The sequence below is a fragment of the Zalophus californianus genome, chromosome 10 (assembly GCF_009762305.2).
Source record: "Zalophus californianus isolate mZalCal1 chromosome 10, mZalCal1.pri.v2, whole genome shotgun sequence".
NCBI lineage: Eukaryota > Metazoa > Chordata > Mammalia > Carnivora > Otariidae > Zalophus > Zalophus californianus.
In genome coordinates, this window is record NC_045604.1 from 66,772,531 (window position 1) to 66,793,692 (window position 21,162).

The window sequence follows — 21,162 nt, forward strand, 5'->3', positions numbered from 1 at the left end:
GGTGTGTTTTGATGACTCTTCTCATAACGAGGAATCACTGGGGGCCTTAGCAGCTCAAACACTGGGGGTTCTGTGCCAGGAGGAAGAAAAACCAAACCACGCAATGAGGACTTCATTCTTTCCCAGGTCCCAGGCTCCGAACAGTGGGGAGCAGAAGGGAATGGGGCAGGGGGCGAAAAGCAAAACACTGGGTCTTAGGGAACGGAAAGTACACTGGACAGAGGTGGTGACTGGCTTGTGATGCCTTCTGGTCATCTCAGGAAGCAAAAGAGGGGTGCCAGCAGTGGCCAGATGGTGCCTCTTCCAAAGCGACCATCGCGGTGGAGACGGGTCCCTAAGTATCACTGACAGATGGGGAGTGAGTTCCTCCAAGTTGGATGTCTACAGCCCGCGGGGAAGGGGGGAGGTGGAGTGGGTGTGGTGGTCCGGAGGGAAAGGCAAGAGAAGGGGGGCCCCAGGCCGAGGAGGGTCCCAGGTGGAGGCGACAAGGGCGCTCCCAGGATGGCAGAGCTTCCGAAGCCTGGCCTCCCTGCGAGGCGAGGTCAGCCCGGAGCTTCGGGAACCAAGCGCCCGGCCCACAACCGCCCAGAGGAGCTGGGCTGAGGCTGGTCATGAGGCAAGAGCGTGAACACCGTACAGGATGCAGGGAGGAGGACCCCGGGGCGTTGCGCTCAGCCCGGCCCCGGCCCCCCGGGGAACGCGGCAAGTCACGAGCACGAGAGCCATTTGGAAGCTGTACGCCCACACTCCCCAGCCGGCAGGAAGCTCTGGCTCAGTGTACGGGCTGTTCCAGAGCTTCCAGGAGAAGACTGTGCTAGAACCAACTTCTGTAGGGAAATGGGGGGTGGGGGCGGTCGTGGTGCCAAGCTGGCGGGTTGGTATCCCCCAGCCCCACGAAGGGGGCGCTGGCAACCACCAGCTCTGCACCCAGGGGGTCCCGGCAGGAATCGGGCTTGAGCCAGTCTCTTAACAAAGGGGCTGTTGCTTTGACAGAGGTCTGGGATGGGGGACCCACGGGGAGAGTGAAGTGCTGGGGGCCTGCAGCCGCAGGCCGGTCCCAGGCCGGACCTGAAGGCCCAAGGAGAGGGAAGGGGGTGTTGTCTGAGTCCGGAGAGGGCTGGAGGGCAGAAGCCACGGTCATAGGCAGGAAGCCGGAGGAGCCAACACCCAACCTCTCGCCCCCTCCCTCCCTCCCCTGCCAGGGCCTCCCATTGTCCCACACACCTGCAGCAGGCGAGGCAGGCCAGCACCCCGGGGCCCAGGGCAGGCCGGGGAAGAGATGCGCGGCCAGGGAGACAGGCGGTGGAAGGGTCCTCTCCTGCCCACCTCTGCAAGGGCAGGGCTCACTCCTTCAGAGCCTGAAAGCATGAAATCAGCCAGGACCAGCCGGACAAGCGACCAGCAGAGCCTCCATTCGCCTCCTGACTTAAAGGTACAAGGTGCCTGTGGCCCTGATCTGATATCTTTGAATCTCGGCACAAACAAAGAGGCAGGACTAGTAAGCACCCCTGCTTCGGACAGGTACAAAGTGGGGCCTAGACAAGGACGATGAGCTCCATCAGCCCACGGCTGCCCTCATGGCAGAACTGGAAGGAGAAGCCGGGATACGGGCTCTCAGCTCTCCTTCCCAGCTCATTATCGGTCAGCAGCTATGCTGGGATCCCGCTGCGTGCTCTGTACTGGACCAACAGTCGGGGAAGACACACAGAAAAGGTGTCATCAAAGAGATAAGTCCAACCCACAGAATAAACGGGAAAGCCGGAAATGAGAGCGGCAGGTAGGCCAGATGATCAAAAAGATTAGATGCTCGGTTTTAAAGCACACTTTACCCACTGCTCCACCTCCTACCCCCAGCCAGTGTTAATGATCTTCAGACTTGGGTTAAGAATCATGACTGGTGCTGATGCCAGTCCCCTGATGGCTGGGGGTGGTGTGTGGGGAACCCCAAACAGAATGTGAAATGATGGGATGCAAACAGCACTGGGGAGACCAAGGTGCTCACCCACTGCCTTCTGCTGGTCTGCCTTCAAGCAGTGCTTTGGTCAGTCTCCAGGCATGCCTGAGAATCTACACAGGGAGATCGAGAACAGCCCTCGGCATCAGCTGTATGGGGCTCAAGTGAGAGCTAGCAGGAAAGATAAAACACAAAACAGTCCCATCCAAGAGTGGGTGCGAGCGATCCGGTATCTTGCCAAAGCCCTGGCTTTTCTCTGCTTTCCTTCAGTTCAAACCAGTTCCCAAGCACTGAGGCCCCTCTTCTCAGGATGTATCAAACTCGGAGCCCGGGCGCCTGGGTGGCTCAGTTGGTTAAGCGACTGCCTTCGGCTCAGGTCATGATCCTGGAGCCCCGGGATCGAGTCCCGCATCGGGCTCCCTGCTCAGCGGGGAGTCTGCTTCTCCCTCTGACCCTCCCCCCTCTCACCCTCCCCCCTCTCACATGCGCTCTCTCTCTCTCATTCTCTCTCTCAAATAAATAAATAAAATCTTTAAAAAAAAAAAAAACCAACTCGGAGCCCAACCCCAGGCATGGAGGCCCAAGACCGACCAAACCTGGCCGCACCCAACCTGCAACTTTGGTGCATCCTCCACGGTCCCCTTTCTGCTCTGAACCTCTAAGAACCCGTTATTGGGGACTAAGATGGTTATGATTTTGTTTTGTTTTTTTCCCACCTCTGGGTCAGGCCACAGAGTGATTTCTGGAAGGATTCCACTTGCATGTCCAACCACAGGACCCCTGAGAGCAGCCAAGTCTAAGAGGAGGCTCTCCCTCGCTCTCCTGGCATGCCAGCATGACAAGCTCATTGGCAGTTGGTTTGAGGTTGGTTTCTTTGAGGTCCACGAATGACTCTTGGACTCCAAAGGGAGATGTCAAACAGGAATAACCAAGAAATGAGACTTCTCCAAAAGAGATCTGTGGCACTGGGATCTGCCCCAGCTCTGGCTGCGGCGTTCGGATTCCTGGTCGACCCCAGAGGCAGGCCGCACAAGCAGTGGGCTTAGTCCCAATCAGCCACTGCAAGGGCAGGCTCACTATGCACTCGTTGTATCTCCCAGCCTCCCGAGAAACTCATTTCTGTTATACCCCGGCCTGCGCTGATGGGGCAGAGGAACAGCTCACACTCCCAAAGGGCTGCAATAAACTTCTGCGTGGCCTTGGGATTTAAATGGCACGAGTCCCGGGGAAAATCTCTTCTGGGGGTCTGGGCCCTGCACGCCAATGCCACCTCACCAGGACTCTGTCCCTGTGGCCCCAGATGGCCCCTGAGTTAGTGAGAACTGGCAGACCTTCGGTGATGAGAAAGAACTTACAGTACTTAGGATTTAGCTGTAATTGCTACGTCTGAAATGTCTGCGTGTATTTGGCTTTTAACTATATAATTTTATAATTTTTCTTTTCAAATACCTCCACACTTGCAGAAAAGCTTCACGAATAATACAGGGAACTCCTGTCTACCCTCTACCAGATTACCACTTCTTAATACTTTGCTACATTTGTCATTCTCTTTCTTCTGTATCATTATTTTTCCTGAACCCTTTGTAAATAAGCGGCGTACATCATGGCTCCTCACCCCTTAAACCTCAGTGTGTTTCTAGCAACAAAGTTGTGTTTTTTACATATTCGTAGCACAGTTACTGTCTTTTGGGAACCGTAACATGGGTCTGATCTTTATCTAATTGACAGCCCACATTCCAGTTTTGCCAATTGTCTCAATGACATCTTTCTTGGGATTCTTTTTTCCGCCGGTATGGGATCCCATCCAAGATTATGCTTTGCATTTAGTTCTCAAGTTTGTTCAGTCTTCTCTAATCTTTCGTGACAATGATGTTTTTGAAAAATACCAGCTAGGTATTTTGTTGAATGCCCCTCAGTTTGGGCTCTTCTGGCTCCTTCCTCAGAAGATTTGGGTCATGCACCCTGGGTTGGGGTCCTGCACAGATCCCACCAGGAGACATGCCACGTCCATCTGTCCCACCTCGGTAATGCTAATCTTTTAACCACTTCATTGGGATATAATTCACATATCATAACATTTGCCCATCTAATAATTCGGTGTGCAACCAAGCACAATCACTTTTAGGACATTTCCGCTACCCCAGAAGAACCCCCCCCCAACGCCTTAACAGTCCCTCCCATGTGCTCCCAGCCACACTCCTCGGCCAAGCTGCCCTCCACCTCTACCCATCAGTCCATTCTAGACTGTCCACATAAATGCAATCGTACAGTGTGGGGTCTTTTGTGACTGCTTTCCTTCATCTGGTGTAATGTTTTCAAGGTCCAGATGATGTTATTCTGTTCACTCAGTCAAGATGCTGTTATCACTTTTTGCCCGTTTTCCGTTCTGCAGAAGGCGCTGGGGTCTCGGCCGAATCTCGGATTTCTAGACCCTGAGCTGCTCTGCAAGTCACCATGCCGCGTGGAAGTCGGAGCCACACCTCCCGCATGGCCCCTCCGGCCAGCCGGGCACCTCAGATGAGAGCGTGGGCACCTAGACCAGCGCCAGCAGCTCAGCCTCCAGCAACGGCTCCACCAGCTGCTGTTGGCTCACCTGCTGCTGCGCCCCGGCAGCCAGGGCTCATGGCCCAGATGGCAACCACTGCAGCTGGCGTGGCTGTGGGCTCTGCTGTCGGGCACACGATAGGTCATGCCATCACTGGGGGCTTCAGTGGAGGAGGCAATGCTGAGCCTTCAAGGCCTGACATCACTTACCAGGAGCCTCAGGGAACCCAGCCGGCATACCAGGAGCAGCAGCAGTTTGGCCCATGCCACTATGAGATGAAACAGTTTCTGCAGTGTGCCCAGAACCAGGGTGACCTGAAGCTTTGTGAAGGTTTCAGCGAGGTGCTGAAACAGTGCAGATTTGCAAATGGATTAGCCTAATCAAGAAGGTCAAATTGAAGATAAGGAAAATCATCTCTCATAACCAAGTTAATTTAGCATAAAAACATAATTGATGGTGAATGGTGAATATATAAAGTGTAAAACCACCAGTTAAGCTTCTCCTTCATCATTAAATACAGCTTTCTTCAGAATTGGAATAAAAAAGGTTGTTCTTACTGTATAGAAGTTCACTGAGATGGTTTGAATTTGGGGTTGGGAAGATATTTGTGTGCCTCCTTAAATCACCTTTTGTGATGTTCTCATTTGTGAATTAGAATAAAGTGATTTTCTCCCCCCCCCCAAAAAAAGATGCTGTATCACTTTTCTCTTTACAAGTTAGAAGCATTCTGTGGAGGCACTTAAAGATCATGCAAATATCCTGTTTCCCATCAAAATTTCCCCCTAGATTTAATTTGATGGCTATTGCCCAAACCAATCTTTATTAAAACAATTTACTGAGATTGATCATCTCCACCGCCCCCCTCCTCCCCACTTCTCAGCCGTTGAGTATACCACTTGAAAGGACGGATTGGTGGCCCAGCTCTTCTCAGTAAGCTCGTGACTGTCCCAGTGACCCCCCCCCCCCCCACAGAGCAGGTGCTCTGACCCAGCGAAGGGGCAGGCAACATCCCTCCTCTGCCCAACGGCCCTCCCCTGAGTGGCCGGGACACCAAGGACTCCTCAGAGACAGCACGCCCCCCATCCTGCCTGCAGCCATGAGAACTCTGTCCCCCACTTCCCTCTGAGCTGGGAAGGCTGAGGAGTGACATGAAAGCCGGTGTCGTGTTTGGGGTCACTAGATTCGAGGAACAAGGACCCGCTCTCTGCCCCACCTTTACAGCCAGAAATCAGGACGCATTTAGTTCAGCTTGATTGCAACAGGGGTGCTAGGCACCCGGCAAGGCAGAGGGTAAGTCACGCACAGCCCCGACCCTCAAGAAAACGATTCACGGAAGATTAAGACAACAGAGGGGCACGTGGCCGGCTCAGTCCGACTCTTGTTCTCGGGATTGTGAGTTCGAGCCCAATGTGGGGTGTAGAGATGACTTAAATAAATACAACTTAAAACATCTATATATATAGTTCTAAAAGATTAAGGCAACAGAAGAACCAGAATTCCCGGGGAGCAAGAGGAACATCCTAAGTGGCTTGACAGTCCTGGAAGGGGGACCTCACTGCACAGAGGGGTCAGGAGGCCGTCTGAGGTGGGCCTTGACGGCTGGGGCAGGCACTGCCCTCAATGGGGGGGGGCGGCGGTCCGAGGCACGGAGCACCATGTGAAAGCAAGTGGCCCCGCTGGACTAAAGAAACCAGTGGAGGAGGGCGGGGACAGTTCACTGGGTCCCGTGGGCCCAGTGCAGAGTAGGAACTGGGCCTGTGGACGGCAGGAGCTGTTGAAAGCTTCAGAGCAGAAAAGGAAGTGGTCAGAGCTGAGACTCGAGCAGAGATGGCATCTGGGGACACAGACCCTGTGTGCACAGCAACATCGTGCCCCGGCCACACTGACCACCCTGTGACACGGGAGGGCCCACGTGCGTCGAGCGGCTCCTGCAGCCAGGCCCAAGGAGGACACGTGTCCTTTACACAGTGTGGCCACAGCTGGCCTGTCCCCATGGGGAGGGTGTCTGTGCACCTGGGACAGGCTCTGGGGCTCAGCTTCTGCACTGGTGCCGTGCTGTCACGTTTTCCTTCCTGGCTTCCAGATGCTTCCCGGGCTCGGGAGCCTCCAGGTTGCCTGCCTGCGTGCGCCTGACCGCCACACCGACATGCACCCGGCCCACCCAGATGCGGGTTCCTGCCCCTGCTGCCCCCGGGCAGCAAGCCTCCACGCAGAGGCTTCCTCGAAGCCACCTGTCTTCACATGTTCTTGTCACACTGCGTGTCCTAGGATCTGAAAGAAGGCGGTCAGAGAGTAGGATTGGAAGACGGGGCAGGGGCAGGCACAAAAGACAAAGAACTGGCTGAACACCCCGGAATGAGACACTGGGTGACTGTTCCGGTGTGGGCAGGTGGCTCTGGGAGATCTGGCGGGGTGGGCGCCAGAACTCCGCAACCAGGCGAGGGTCACAATAAAGCAAGTCAAACGCGCTGCCCGGCTTCCAGGACACGGAGGAGTCACGTTCACACTCTACTGCGGCCTACTGGGTGTGCAACAGCATTGGGTCCAAAACAAAGCACATACCTTAATTTAGAAAGACTTAGAAAGACTTTGTTGCTGCCCAGTGCAAACCGCGTGAGCTTTGGGCGTCGCCATCACCGATCACAGCCCGCCAGAGCAAATGTAGTAAGGAAAACTGACACAGCACGAGAATCACCGGAATGTGACACACACACAGGAAGTGAGCAAACGCTGTCGGGGAAGTGGCGCCCCTGGACTGGCTCCATCCACGGGTCCCCGGAGGAGGAGGTACCGGGGACCCCCTGCACGGGCTGTCACGAGGGAGGGCGAGCAGGGACGGGAAAGCCGATGGGTCCCTGGCACGTCGCCCCCCCCCCCCAGATCTTTGGACGGCCCGCGCCCACGTTTCCCTCGAAAAGTGGCAGTTACGGCAATTAGGCGCCCGCGACAAGCAGCCCTGAGGTGGCAGGAGGGCCTCGGCAGGTGCCGGCGAGGTGACACAGCGGGGTCAGGGCGCCGGGGGTGGCGGGGCCCCCTCTTAGGTAAAATGCAGGAACTGGAGCCGCCCTAAGGCTGCCTGGCCCTGGGAATGCTGGGCTATTTCCTTTGTGGAGGCTGTTCTCCACAAGCACCAAATTATCTTGGCATGGCCGTCAAGCTTCCCAGTCAGCAACGACCAAAGGCCACGGGATGCGTGGCTCCCCCAGAGCCCCCCGGCCGGGCCTGCCCCACATTCCCGGTGCCGGGACAGCCCTGGTCTCGTGTCAGCTACTCCTGCCAAGAAAGTAGTCTCTCCGATGAATCTGAATAAATGCCCAATATATCCCTGTGTTCTGCCGTTTGAATATGAAAATGCTGTCCCCACACCATCACTTCAGCGTCCCCTTAGAAGCTCCGTTCCTGGTTAGCACGGCGGCCCCGCACCCCGTTCTCCCAGGAAGCTCCCACGCTGGACACACCTGCCCGACGTATCCTGCCAAGGCCACCTCCACCTGGCCCAGGTGATGGGGTTTCAAGGCTCTGTGCCACCCACATGTGCCTCATGTAAAGGTAAAGCCTGTGGTGGCCTTTGTGCGTGCGATGCGCACGCACACACGTGCGCACGCTCATCACCAGTCATGCTCCTACAGCCTCTCTGCCAACAGTAAAGTCAGCCTCGGGCCCTGGGTGTGGGGGACACCCCCAGCGTGTGGGTGTGTGAGGCAGGTCTCGGCTCTGAGGGACCAGGAAGCACTTACGGGGGTTCCTGCCCACCCCGGGGGGGGAGGGCCAGAAATGACCTTGGGAACAAAGGACATTTGGCCAATGCTAACTAGTGGTTAACAGAACACAATGACCTTGTGAGGTGGCCGAGCAGGAGTCCTGAGCCCCAGTCTACCAAGAGAGACGCGGAGGCTCAGGGAGGTGAAGGGACCTGCTCGGGGTTCCGTGCTCTTGAGAACCAGAGCCAACTCTGAGGTCCCCAGCTTCCGGGACGTTTGGGGCTTCAGGAATCGGACGCACAGCTGGAAATGTCACTCCGTTCCCTGCCGTCCGGGTCGCTCTGTTTCAGCCCATTGCTCATTTCCTGGCTAGCCAGCTGTGGCGGAAAGCACTCCCTCACCGCCGTGACCGCATTCAGGGGGCCCGTGCTCCAGTAACTCGCACACCCATTTATGACAGCGCACCTCCCATCAGCCGGTCAGCTCCTTGAGGGAGGGGACCGCGTCTGCCTCAACTGTGGTTCTCGGCCCAAGCACAGACCTGGCGCACAGTAGGAGCACGCTGCTCGCCTGGCCAGACACGCTGCTGGAAGCACTCGGAAGTCACCCTCCTCTGCACAGTGCTTGGCGACACCTGATGGAAACATGGACTTCCTCAGTAGCATCCGCTGGCTCACCACTTCCAGCAGCTCAGTCCCTTGCAACGCCTCAGAGGAAATAGGGACGCTGTTGGCATTCCTGAACGTGACCCGGTCACCCTGACCCAAGCCACGGTGGGACACATCCCACGGGAGACTCACGGAGCAGGTGTCCCTCAGCCCCCGAGAGTGGCAGGGGGCCTCTGACCCACACATTTTGTGTTCGTTTTAGAAAATTTGGGAAATGTGTAAAAGTATGAAGAAGAAAATAGCCCCCAGGCGCTCCCCACCTGTTGACATCTCAGTGTCGTCTGGTTTCATCCACCTGTCTTCAACCTTGTATGCTCTTGATTTTAAGATTCCACTGATCATGAAACACACCGTGAATTTAGCAACAACTTTTTAGGAAAGAAAGGGAAAAAAAGAAAGAAACCATTTCTCTTGATATCAGTCTCACGTTCAGAAACATCCACGCCGTTGGGAAAGGAGGTGCCTTAGAATCCACGAAATACCAAAGATGTGAGATCCTACGGATCACACGATTTCAAACTATGTTTTTCCCATTTCCCCCTAAAACTTGCTGCCCCACCATCAGAAACTCTTTGTGAACACCATTTCAAGGGGTAAATAATATTCTACCATCCTGCTATTGTTGTCATCTGGGTTTATTTATAATACCATTTTTATAGTCATCTTTAAGTCCCACGCAGGGCTCGAACTCACAACCCCAAGATCAGGAGTCACCTGCTCCGCCCACCGAGCCAGCCAGGCGCCCAGGTTTGTTTATAATTTTCAATGTTACAAATAAGGCTTCCTGGCACATTTTTATGCATAACTTTCTGTCCCTGTTTTTGATTGTTTTCTTAGGATGAGCTCCTGCAAGTGGGATTACTGACCTAACGGGTATGAACGTTTGAAGACTCTTGACACCTAAGTGCCAAACTGGTTTCCAGAAAATATGTCCCAATTTACATTCCTATCAGTGACACATAAAAGCCCCTTCTCTTTCCGTGGCATTGATTCTTATCCAAAAAAAAGAAAAAAAGAAAGGCAAGTAATACGGGTATACAGTTTTTTAAAAATCAAACAGAGAAAAAAGGGCTTTTAGGGGCAAGCAATACTCAGAGAGCTCTCGCTGCTGAGTCCAGCTTCCCAAAGGCAAGCACTTCTATTTATGGAGCCCCCGTCACGAACGAGGCACTGTTCTAGGGTGCAGAGATACAGCAATGAACAGAACAGACCAAAACCAGCCAAACAAAAAATAGACAATAGAGAAGATAAGTTAAACGTACAGCATGTTTAATAGCGAGAGTGCTCTCGAGGAAAAGGAAGTAGGGAAAGGTAGGGCCTGTGGGGAGGAGGAGGAGTGGGGAGGAGGGGGGAGAGCTGCCGTCTTAAGTAAGATCATCTGGGAGGGTGTTTGGGCTGAACTGTGTCCCCTCAAAATCCACAGGTTGAAGTCCTCACCCCCAGCACCTCAGACTGTGAATGTATTTGGAGATAAGATCTTTTTTTAAAAAAGATTCTTTCATTTATTTTGCAGGGGGAGGGGGGGAGGGAGGCAGAGGAAGAGAACCTCAAGCAGACTCCCCGCTGAGCAGGGAGCCCGACACGGGGCTCGATCCCACGACCCCAAGATCATGACCTGAGCTGAAGAAGCCAAGAGTCCGGGCATCTCTGGAGATAAGATCTTTAAAGAGGTGATTAAGTTAAAATGAGGTCTTTGGGTGGACCCTAATCCAGTATGACTTGAGTCCTTAAAAGAAGGGGAAATTAGTACGCAGACACAAGCATGCACAGAGCAAAGACCGCATGAGGACAGCCATCTACAAGCCAGGCAGAGAGGCCCCAGGAGAAACCAGCCCAGCCTCCAGGAGCGAGAAGATAAATTCCTGTTGCTTAAGCCACCCCGTCTCTGGTGCTGCTTGTGGGGGCCCCGGCACCCCCAACACAGGCGGCCGCGCTGAGTCGGTGACATTGGAGCAAAACCCTCAGGACGTGAATGAGCGAGCCACATAGATATCTGTGGGACGAGTCTGCCAGGCAGAAGGAACAGCAAATGCAAACCCTCTGAAGTGCGAAGGTGCCTCTTCAAATAGCCGACGAATGGCAAGGAGCCAGTGGGGCTGGAACCGAGGGAGCGAGAGGGAGAGGAGTGGGAGGCGAATCCGAAGGACAGCGGACGGGAGATGCTCTGCAGCTGTGGGCCCTGGAACGGAGCTAGTCCAAACTGAGACGTGCTATAAGGCTTTTGAAAACGCAGTATGTAAAAAAGAAATAGGGACGCCTGGGTGGCTCAGTTGGTTAAGCGACTGCCTTCAGCTCAGGTCATGATCCTGGAGTCCTGGGATCGAGTCCCGCATCGGGCTCCCCGCACAGCGGGGAGTCTGCTTCTCCCTCTGACCCTCCCCCCTCTCGTGTGCTCTCTCTCATTCTCTCTCTCAAATAAATAAAATCTTTTAAAAAAAGAAATAGTAAACATTTCATTAATAATTTTGATTGGCATGCACTGGATGATAAATACATTGGATATACCAAGTTAAATAAAATACACTAGTAAAGGTAATTTCAGCTCTTCCTTTTAGTGTTTTATGATATAGGTACTAGAAAATTTTAGATTACACCTGTGGCTCATGTCATATTTCTTTGGGAAAGTTCTGACCCAGGGCCTTGTGGGTTATTATAAAAGCTTGAGCTTTTGCTCTGAGTGACGCAGAGCCTTTGGAGGGTTTTCAGATGACCCGATCCGACTCGCTTGTGTTTTCAAAGGATTGCCCTGGTGGCCACGTTGAAGAGAGACCACGAGGAACATCAATAAAGGTGAGCAGACCGGTTACGGGCCCATGGCAACCATTTAGGAGGAGATGGGGGCTTGGACCAGCAAGGCAGAAGCAGCATGGTAAGAAGTGGTCAGACGCCGAATTGATTTTGAAAGCAGAGCCAGGAGCGTTCCCTGACAGACTGGGCGTGGGGTGCGAGGAAAAGAGGAGTCAAGGATGAGTCCAGGTTTTTGGCCTGAGCTCCTGGAAGGGTGCCATTTGCTTCGAGGGGGATGAAGAAGGGAGAAGCAGGCCTGGAGAAGAACAGCGGGAGCTTGGCTTTCGGTAAGTTAAGTCTCGGGTGCCTGGTGGGTTGCAAGTGGAGATGCTGGGAAGTCAGCTGGGTGTAAGACTCCAGAGTCCAGGGAGAAGTCTGAGCAGGAGATCTGGCTTTAGGAGTGATCATCATAAAGATGCAACAGAAAGCCAGGAGACACCATCAAAGGGGCCCGTGTAGGCGGGAAGAAGAGCAAGGTCAAAGAGAAGGCCAAGATCAAGAGCCCCGAGTGCCCGGGGACTCCCAAGGTTGGAGGCTGCCAAGACAAGCAAGGGAGACAGAGAAGGTGCTGTGAGGCACAGAGAAAACCAGGAGAGGCGAGTGTTCCAGAAGCCAGAGGAAGACAGTGTTTCAAGGAGGGAACAGGTACCGTGTGCAATGCTACTGAGCGCTCCAGGAGAAGGAGACAGAGGCCCGGCCACAGGATTTAGCAACCCCGAGGTGCTGGGGGTCCTGAAAAGTACAATTCAGGTGAGTGGCAGACGCAGAATGCCTACCAATGGGTTCAAGAGAAAGCGAGAGGAGAGGGATCGGTGACCGCCAATCCAGGGACCTCCTTCAGGGAACTGTACTGTAAAGGGCAGTGGCGGGAGGGGGGTAGAAGATCCAAAGAGACTATTTTTAAAAGGAGGGGGGACAAGGTCAGCATGTACGTACACTCCTGGGAATGAGCCAGTCGGTAAAGAAACAATGGTGATGTCAGAAAGAGTGGGAATTCTTCCGATGTTTTTCTAATCTCCAGAGTATACTTATATTGCTTTTTCATGTTTTATCAACAGTAGACATTGACTTTCTGCTGCGATATGTAAGATCAGCTAACTTACATCAGGCCTCATCTTCCTGTTGCTCCTGCCCCAATATTCTCCCGGTATATCACTGACCCACTATTGTCCCACTGTCCCAACATAGCTTTATTTCTGTTCATCCACTGATCACCTCGGGAACCTTTATGTCTTGATCTGCCAATGACGGACAGCATCCCTTAATTCTCCCCGCCCCCCCCCCCCCCCCCCCCCCCCGCCGTACAAGGAGGGTATTCACACCTCTACCCCACGCTCTCCATGTCAGTCAGCTTTGGTAGGGTGCGCCAGGACAGTTAACGATGCTAATTACTCCACAATCTCGGCAACTCACGTTTATTTCTTATTCATGTGACATGCTGCGCCCTGCTTCTGATGTCCCTTTTTATTCTGGGAGGCAGCCTGAAGAGCAGCCCCCATCTGAGACCTGCCACTCTCATGAGAGAAAGAGAAGAGCAATGCCAGAACCTCACAATGCCTCTTAAAGTGTCTGCTCAGTCATGGCATATGTCATTGCCACTCACATTCGATTGGCCAAAGCAAGTCACGTGGCCAAACCCGTTATCAGTGGGCAGGGAAGGAAGTACTCCCCTCCCACAGGAAGCATGGCAAGCCATATGGCATCAGGTGGGGATGTGCCATCCTCTTTTCAGGGAGGACAGTGAATAATTGGGAACAATAACCTATCACAACCCACCTGCCAACTTCTAGAAGCTATAGTTGTCATTTTGTATCGTGAAGGTGGAAAAACTTTACATCTTCCTTTATAGCTATCATTAAGCAGTCTTCAGTGCCTTGTCTGTGGTTGCTTTTAAAAGCCGAAAACCACTGAGCAGCATGTATATTATTATGACTAAGCAAATATTCTTTGCTGCAGAGTCAAAGACGTGCTAAGAGCCCATATTGTGCACCACTGTTCCAATGGCACAGACCCTGTGCACTTCGAAGAGCCTTTTTTATATATTCCATCATTTGCTCCATATCAGGCCACATTTTCATTCGCTTCATATTTGAGCTATGCCCTTCATGAAAAATTTCTGGTCTCCCTGAAGTTGCTGATTACCTCTCTTTTTTTATTGTTGGTGGAAGAAACATGTGCTTCCTACACTGTATTCCTGATATCCTCCAAATTCTTTCTCATTCCATTTGTTGTTGGGAACACTTTTCTTCTTCTTTTGTGAAGTCTGCTGCCCTTCTGATCTAACTGGGCATTTTGCTTCATTTTTGGATCTTAATGCTTTTACATCGCCTTTTGTCTTTACCGCTGTTACTAATTGCCTTCTGTTTTTCATCCAAGGTTTAATTTCTGGCAGTCCCAATAATATTCTTAGCTCTACGGAATGTCCCCTTCTCACACCATTCTTGGAAAACTCTTTCCTGGGGTCTTCATCCTCCCACTCTAAAGAGGACTGCCCGCTCTCAGGCCTGCTGAACAATTTTATCCTCGATTTTCATGGCTGCCCTGAATTGGACCCCTTGTTTCCTGGATCTCGTATCTTCTCTCTTGGTTTACTCTCTGGCTTTACTGAAATACATACTTAAATAACTTCTTTCAAAATGTTGAAGAGGATGTAAACTTCCTTGGTCCTTGCATCCTCAGGACCACCACACTTACATATAAAATAAAGGCGTTGGACCGGATGATCTCTAATGCCTATTCCAGGAGTATAATTCTAGTCAATATTCATTCATATATAGCATACTATATCAACGAGAAATTTAAAATGGTTGCTGCTCTCAAGGAACTTACATCTACAGAGGCAAAAAAATAAACTCTTGAAAAACAATTTAAAAAGTCAGCAGTTGATGTCACAAGATAGGGCAATATTCATCATCAGTTTGAGCCTCGGGGCTGGAGGAAAGACAGAGAGAAGCTGAGCCAGCCTGTGGGGCTCTTACCAGGGAAGCAGACTTCCGCTGGGTGTCAAAGAGTAGGCAGTATATTAGAGATAGACTAAATATCTATGAGTATCCGCCAGTAGACTTATGGCCAACGTTAGTCTGAAGGCATGGTTAACGGTCAAGGGAAGCTCTCCCCCACCACTTCCCTGTCACCATCTGAGTTATCAACATTTTCGTTTCACCGAGTCAGTCAATAGCGATAAAATTTTTAAACGTAAAAGCGTAACTTTGTCTGTAACCAACAGACAAACTCTCTGTCCATTCTGGGACATAACAATGAACTTTCATTACACACATGAATATTTGTGTGTAAACTTATAAGTGCCCTATTTTTTGGACTATGAAGTTACTGACAGCAGTCTGTATCAGTAGTGTGTCACTGAATAAGATGACGTGGAGGGGCACTCTCTTTACCAGCATCCATGTTTTTAAAGATTTATTTATTTGTTTGTTTGTTTGAGAGAGTGAGTGTGCATGTGCACGAGCAGGAGGGAGGGGGAGAGGGAGAGAGAAGTCCATCTCACGACCCTGAGATCATGACCTGAGCCAAGAAAACCAAGAGTCGAATGCTTAACTGACTGAGCCACCTAGGCGCCCCTACCGTCATCTGTTTTTATCTGTTTTGTATTGTTCCAATGAGGAATCAGAGTGACCATAAATCATAAATCCCAGGAGAGGAAACATCCCTCTATGGAGGGACAGCACTGTCACTTACATCGACAAGGCCCCAGGGACTGTTAAGGACTGGGCTTCTCATGCTGGATGAACATGAGACACCCGCATCAGAGGAAAAACATGCCTTCATCCAGCCCCCCACCCCCTCCCCTCTGTCCCATTCGATTTGCCAATGAGAAGACTTGCAGAGAAGGAAGTTTCCAGAAAAAAAGAAACGATCTTTGGGCCAAAGGTCTGACCAGTCTCCAAAGAGTGGGAGTGAAGTGAGGACAAGCAAGGGCTTGGGGCCCAGTGGCTGATTTCCTGGGCAGGGTCTCACCTCCTACAACCCCTCTCAGGGGCTTTCTCTGATCCCCACTTCCACCTAGGAAGAATTAACTGTGCTCAAACGCTCTGGTCTTGCTGCCATGACAGCATTTATCGAATTCAAACAAAGTTTGCATCCATTTTCCCCAACAGTCTATGACACCTCGACCGACTTCATTGTCATGCCCCAGTGCCCGGTATGTAGCGAGTTGCCCTATGTTGGTTGAATGAGTGAGAGCAAATGCATCGGAAAAAAGCTGCATTTCATAAAAGGGCGGAGCCCGACATCAATAGTCAATTTTCACGGGAGCTTCAGACAGGCCGGAAGGACCTAGAGGAGGGGACCTAGGCCAAGGACATGATTTCCAGGTGATGGGGCCACTCACACCGCTCATGGAGGACAAAAAAACAAAAACAAAACAAACAACGCCTGCGAGTTTTGCATGGCCTGCGTTGTCACCCCGGGGCTCCACTGAAGGTTGAGGGGAGCAGAGAGATCCACAAGGACTCAAAGCCAAGGTCCCGAAGAAGCACCCTGCACAGCCAGAGGTGGGGGCAGTGCTCAGCTCTTCAGAAGGGCCAAGGGCAAGAGGAACCCACCCTCCCCGGAGCACTGCCTCTGCGCCCAAGCCCTGAGCTTTCTAGAATTTCATTCTGTCCTCTCCACAGCCCAGAGTGGCAGGCATCCTTGCCTTACAGGTGAGAAACACCACCCAGGATCAGGAGCTCCTCCTTGGGTGTGCAGAAGGGCAGGGGCCTGCGTACCCAGCAAAATGGACAATGACAAGCAAAACAAAACGAAAACCATGCCTGGATTTGGTCCTTGAAAATTCAGAAATCTGTACACCCTTGGCTCACCTGTTTTATTAACTTTTGCAGTTTGCTAATTTTCCCTTTATTTTCCTCTGGCTTCTCAGAAAGCTTTCTTAGAAAAATCCCATAGGATTCTGATCTAACAAAGGGAGGTGCGAAGAGGGAAGAAAGAGCTGGATGCCCAGGGCAGGGGCATAACCCAGGGTGGGGAGGCCTGCACAGGTACACAGGTGGGCACAGCTGCGGCCTCCTGCAGGTGGTCCGCCGCGGGAGTAGATCCCCTCACCCAGCAGCAGCTTGGGGCAGCCCCTCCCAAGGGGGAAGCAGAATGCATTGGTTTCTTCAAAAGACCATACAGGGTGCCATTTGCTTCGCCACTTTTTAAAAAAAAGTGTAATGAAGACCCATCCCGGCTCTCGATCTTCGCATCCCCGGAGAGATGGCTAGGCCGTGCGTTTGTACTCCAGCAGGTGGGAATTTCTGACACAAATGAACAACGGCTAGCTGTCCCCGCGGCGCCCAAGTGTGCCGACAGCCGGCCTGGCGACACAGCCCCGGGGGCAGGCTGCTGGACGCGGCACAGAGCGGGGAGCATGGCTGCCGCCCGCCCAACTTCCTGCTGAGACAGACCTGCGGCCCCGGCGCCCCGCAGCCGCCCAGAGAGGGCACAAGCACAAGCAAGCACCGAGGGGAAAGTGAACGCGTCCTGCGTGGATGGGTGTGACCTCCGCTTCCACCGCCACGGCACGGGCCCTGGGGAGCTGGCTAAGCGCGAGGCCGTGAGAAAGGCCAAAGTAAAACAGCAAACGGCTTCCAGCTGACCTGTTCTTGGGAACTTGGAGCCATGCGCTGGCAACTGGCTGGCGCAGGGGCAGGCTCTCTCCTGGGGAGGGCACAAAGTGCCTGCCGCTCCAGTCCCGCACGCATTTGGGGGGGCGGGGGGCCTCCCGGCAACAACAGCGGGTGCCAAGCAGGCGAGCCGGGAGTTGGGGGAGGGCACGCAGACAGAGATCTGGGGTAGGGTCAGGAGGGGGAGGGTCAGGGAAACTTGGGACGCTGGGACCATCAGGGCCCCCTCCAGGCAGCCAGAGTCCCACACAGAATTACATTGGCGCGCTCCCCACTTTCTCAGGAACGGAAGAGACGGGAGGGAGCAAACCCACACAGGCACTGAAACTAATGAGACCTCCCCCCGTCCCCCCCCCCCGCACCCGAGCCCTGAGGGTGCTAGCGGAATCGCGGACACCCCAGAAGGAGGCAGAGGACACTCGCCCCCGCACGGTTCGCACCCCGCGAAGGCAGGCGGGCTCGCGAGGAGTTGCCGAAGCCCGGCTCGGCCGACTTCTCTACTGCCCGGGAGCTCGTTCGCCGCCGCGCTCCCCCGGCCCGGGCCCGCGCCCCTCGAAGGAAGGGGCTCGCTGGAGGGCGCGCGAGGCGGCGACGAGGGGCAGGATTTCGGGGTGTCTGGAGCGGAGCTTCGCGGAGGCCGGAGGGAGCCGTCCGCGCCGCCACCCGCCGGCCCCTCCCGGGTCCCCCGCAAAGTTCCGGCTTTTGGGGCCGGACCACCGAGCTCACAGGTGGGAGGAGGTGAAGGGCGGGTCAGAGTGCCCCGCGCCGCGCCTCCCCCGGGGCGCCCACTCCGCGCGCCTCGGCCACCCGCCCGGGGGCGCTGGGAGCGCGGGTGCTACCCGAGAGCGTCCCCCGTGCCCTCCGCGGCGGGGTCCGGGGCGCAGGGGTTGCGACCGCCGCGTCTTACCCAATCCCGGCACGAAGGTGTTGAGGAAGAGGCAGATGACGGCCACCGGGAAGGGCATGTAGGGGATGGCGGCGCGCAGGGGGCCCTTCTTCTCGCGGACCTGCACCACCACCCCGCTGGACGAGGACGCGGCGCGGGGGTCCGCCGCCGCCGCCGCCGCCGCCGCCGCCGCCGTCTCGGCGTCTTTGTGCGAAGGCTCCATGGCGGGGCGCGCGCAGGGGCGGGTGGCGGCGGCTCGCTCCGCGCGGAGCTCAGGCGGCCAGCGTGCTTCGGCGCCGCGCGGCTCGCGGAGAAGCCCGCACTCCCGCGTCCCCACGCGCCCGGCCCTCTGCAGCGGCGCTGCGCCGCGCCCACACCCCGGTGCGGGGCGGAGGGGGCGGTGCGACACTCGGCGACGGCGCTCCGACGCCCCTCCCCGCCGGACCCCTTCCCCGCCCTTCTCCCCGCCCCCCCCCCCAAAAATGCCACTTACGGATCCGGGCGGAGGCAGGAAAGTAGAAGAGGAACGCGGAGGGAGCCCGCGCGATTCATGTCCTGGGAGGGATGGACGCACCTCGCCTCCCCGGAACAGGTGAGCCGGGCGCCAGCCTCGGCTCGGGACACCGCGAACGGGGCTGGTGTGCTCGGCCGGCCCTGTCGCGAAAGCCGGGAGCTGAGTCCTTTCATCTGGAGGAAGCACACAACGCTGGGCGGATTGAGGCCAGGGGCGCACAGCGCCCGGTGCCTAGTAGGCCTTCAACGCATTCCCAAATCATTTAAGTGGATTTCGTTCCAGTCGGTAATAGAGCTGAAAGCAGGAAACGAGGCTTTTCAAACAGGTTCAAAAGACTGGTTGAACGATGCTGGGAACCAACCCCTGAACTGTCCTGGAGGCGAACCTAGCCTTTTGTGCTCGACGTGGTAGTTCAAAAGCCAGCGAGGACACAGCGCCGTCTCGTGCCGACAACGTGACAGTTAGTAGAAGCGAGAGCGTTCGGCTGCAGCGTCAAGCCGGGGGCTGGAGGCCCCACACTGAATTAGGGTTTGGGGAGAATTTTTTTTTTAAGTAGGCTCCCTGCCCAGCATTGGAGCCCAACGCGGGCTCCAGCTCGGACCCTGAGATCAAGACCTGCGCCGAGATCAAGGGTCCGAGGCTTGTCCCACTGAGCCACCCAGATGCCCCTGAATTAGGGTTTTTGAATAATGCTGCCCTCACCTCCACACCTGGAAAAAGTGATCAGATGAAAGCAACAGCCTCCTACCTTAGGGAGATGTTCAATGCGTCGGAATTACCCAGATATTCAGAAAATCTTCTGAATAATCGGAAGAAGGCTTATCCACGTCCTTCTCTGTGACCCTCCTTCTCCAGGATTGTACGACCCTAAATCAGCGCAGGGATCAGAGGAAGGATGCTGAAAGACCACAGATTATTTTACGGGTATCTGAATAAAATAATTTTAAAAGCAAACGCTCACTAGTGATGATACCATGGATGCACACTCACGTGCACGCTCGGGCGCATGCACACACAGTAACTAGCTTGGGCCTGGCAGTCGGAGTGAATGGGACTGAAAGTTTTAGTCACTACTCAGCCACTAATTACCTGTATGACTTAGAAGAACTCGTTGAACCTTTTCTGGGCTCAGATTGTAACACCAAAGCAGGATTCAATACATATTTATTGAAGGCCTAATACCACTCCAGTTCTGGGGAGAGTTAGGAAGGAGTAAAACCCAGGCTCTGTCTTCAAGGGTCTAATAGATGAACTGAGCCACGGTGATAGAGTCAGACAATGATAGATGTCCCCGCTTGGCAAGCTGAAGGTGCTGAGCGAAGCTGGGTCTGCCCCTGGAGCTGTTACACACTGTGGCTGTGGCAATGGCTAGAGCCAGCTGCTTGCAGGAGATGTGTTTTATTTTAAGCAAACACTTCCAGGACACCTGGGTGGTTCAGTCATTAAGCGTCTGCCTTCTGCTCAGGTCATGATCCCAGGGTCCTGGGATCGATTCTCGCATTGGGCTCCCTGCTCAGTGGGGAGCCTACTTCTCCCTCTGCCTGCCAGTCCTCCTGCTTGTGCTCTCTCTCTCTGACAAATAAATAAAATCTTCTAAAAAATAAAATAAAAAATAAACACTTCTTTATTGGAGCACTCTCTGCCAGGCAACCTTCTAAGCACTTTACACATTTTCACTCAGGGAATCCTTATCAAACTTCTCTGGAGTATCATTTACTCCCTATTCTGCTGATGGGGGATAATCCTGGGAGCACAGAAGGGTTGAGTAACTTGCACACAGTCACCTGCTAGTAAGTGACAGAGCTGGGATTGGAATCCAGGTGATCTGGCCCCAGAATCCATACAGATAACTTATTTTATTCAGAGACCGAGGAAATAACCCACATTCTTTGAATATTCTCTCGCAGAGCACCTGAACTATTTTAGGGCCATGCAAACACTAGTCTTCCTGAGAAAAAAAAGGATTTCAGGGAAAAAAGGAAGAAAGTGAATTTACATCTCCCAATTTGCCAGATGATTTGCTTAATGTCTGGATGTCAGAAAGACATCCAGACAGAGCGACAGCACATACGAAAGCATGGAATTCTAGGAAAGCAGGGAACGTCCCAGGGATTGCAGTATGTCTGGGGCTCGGGCTCGTGTGGGAGGGACAGGAGTTGGCTGTGGGGGTGGGCAGGAACCTGGTAAGGAAGGGCAAAGGAATCTGGATTTTATCCCGGTGGCCATGTGGAACCCCTGGAACATTCCCAGCAGGGGTGTGGCATGGCATGAGTGTTCCAAGTCGCTAGTACTCTGTCCCAAACTACCCCAGAATTTGGTGGCTTGACCCAACCTTTTGGCAATGATTACAAATTCTGTGGGTCAGGAAATGTCTGGAGACTCAGCTGGGAAGTCACAGACCGTGGCGGCTGGAGCAGCTGGGGCTGAGGGTTCACGTCCAGAATGGTGTGCAGGTCTGGTACTTGAGAGCTGGCTCAACCAGG

The 21,162-nt window shown here is 53.9% G+C and overlaps 2 protein-coding genes across 4 annotated transcripts in view; one reads left to right on the forward strand and one right to left on the reverse strand.

Moving 5' to 3' along the window:
• STUM (stum, mechanosensory transduction mediator homolog) overlaps nucleotides 1–18,502 on the reverse strand; it is a 58,439-nt gene extending 39,937 nt beyond the window's left edge. For all 3 annotated transcript variants that reach the window (XM_027613428.2, XM_027613427.2, XM_027613429.2), the window contains exon 1: nucleotides 18,187–18,502. In XM_027613428.2, the coding sequence (XP_027469229.2) occupies nucleotides 18,187–18,388 (202 nt within the window). In that variant the 5' untranslated portion in view covers nucleotides 18,389–18,502. The remainder of the gene's footprint in view (nucleotides 1–18,186) is intronic.
• LOC113933391 (coiled-coil-helix-coiled-coil-helix domain-containing protein 2) lies at nucleotides 4,339–5,095 on the forward strand. The gene has a single exon (XM_027613426.2). The coding sequence runs from the start codon at nucleotides 4,409–4,411 to the stop codon at nucleotides 4,877–4,879; it is 471 nt and encodes a 156-aa protein (XP_027469227.2). The 5' UTR covers nucleotides 4,339–4,408; the 3' UTR covers nucleotides 4,880–5,095.
• Nucleotides 18,503–21,162: the final 2,660 nt, after the last annotated feature.

What these genes read in the sequence shown, in the direction of transcription:
- LOC113933391 (XM_027613426.2), top strand. Translation starts at nt 4,409, where the DNA reads ATGCCGCGTGGAAGTCGGAGCCACACCTCCCGCATGGCCCCTCCGGCC.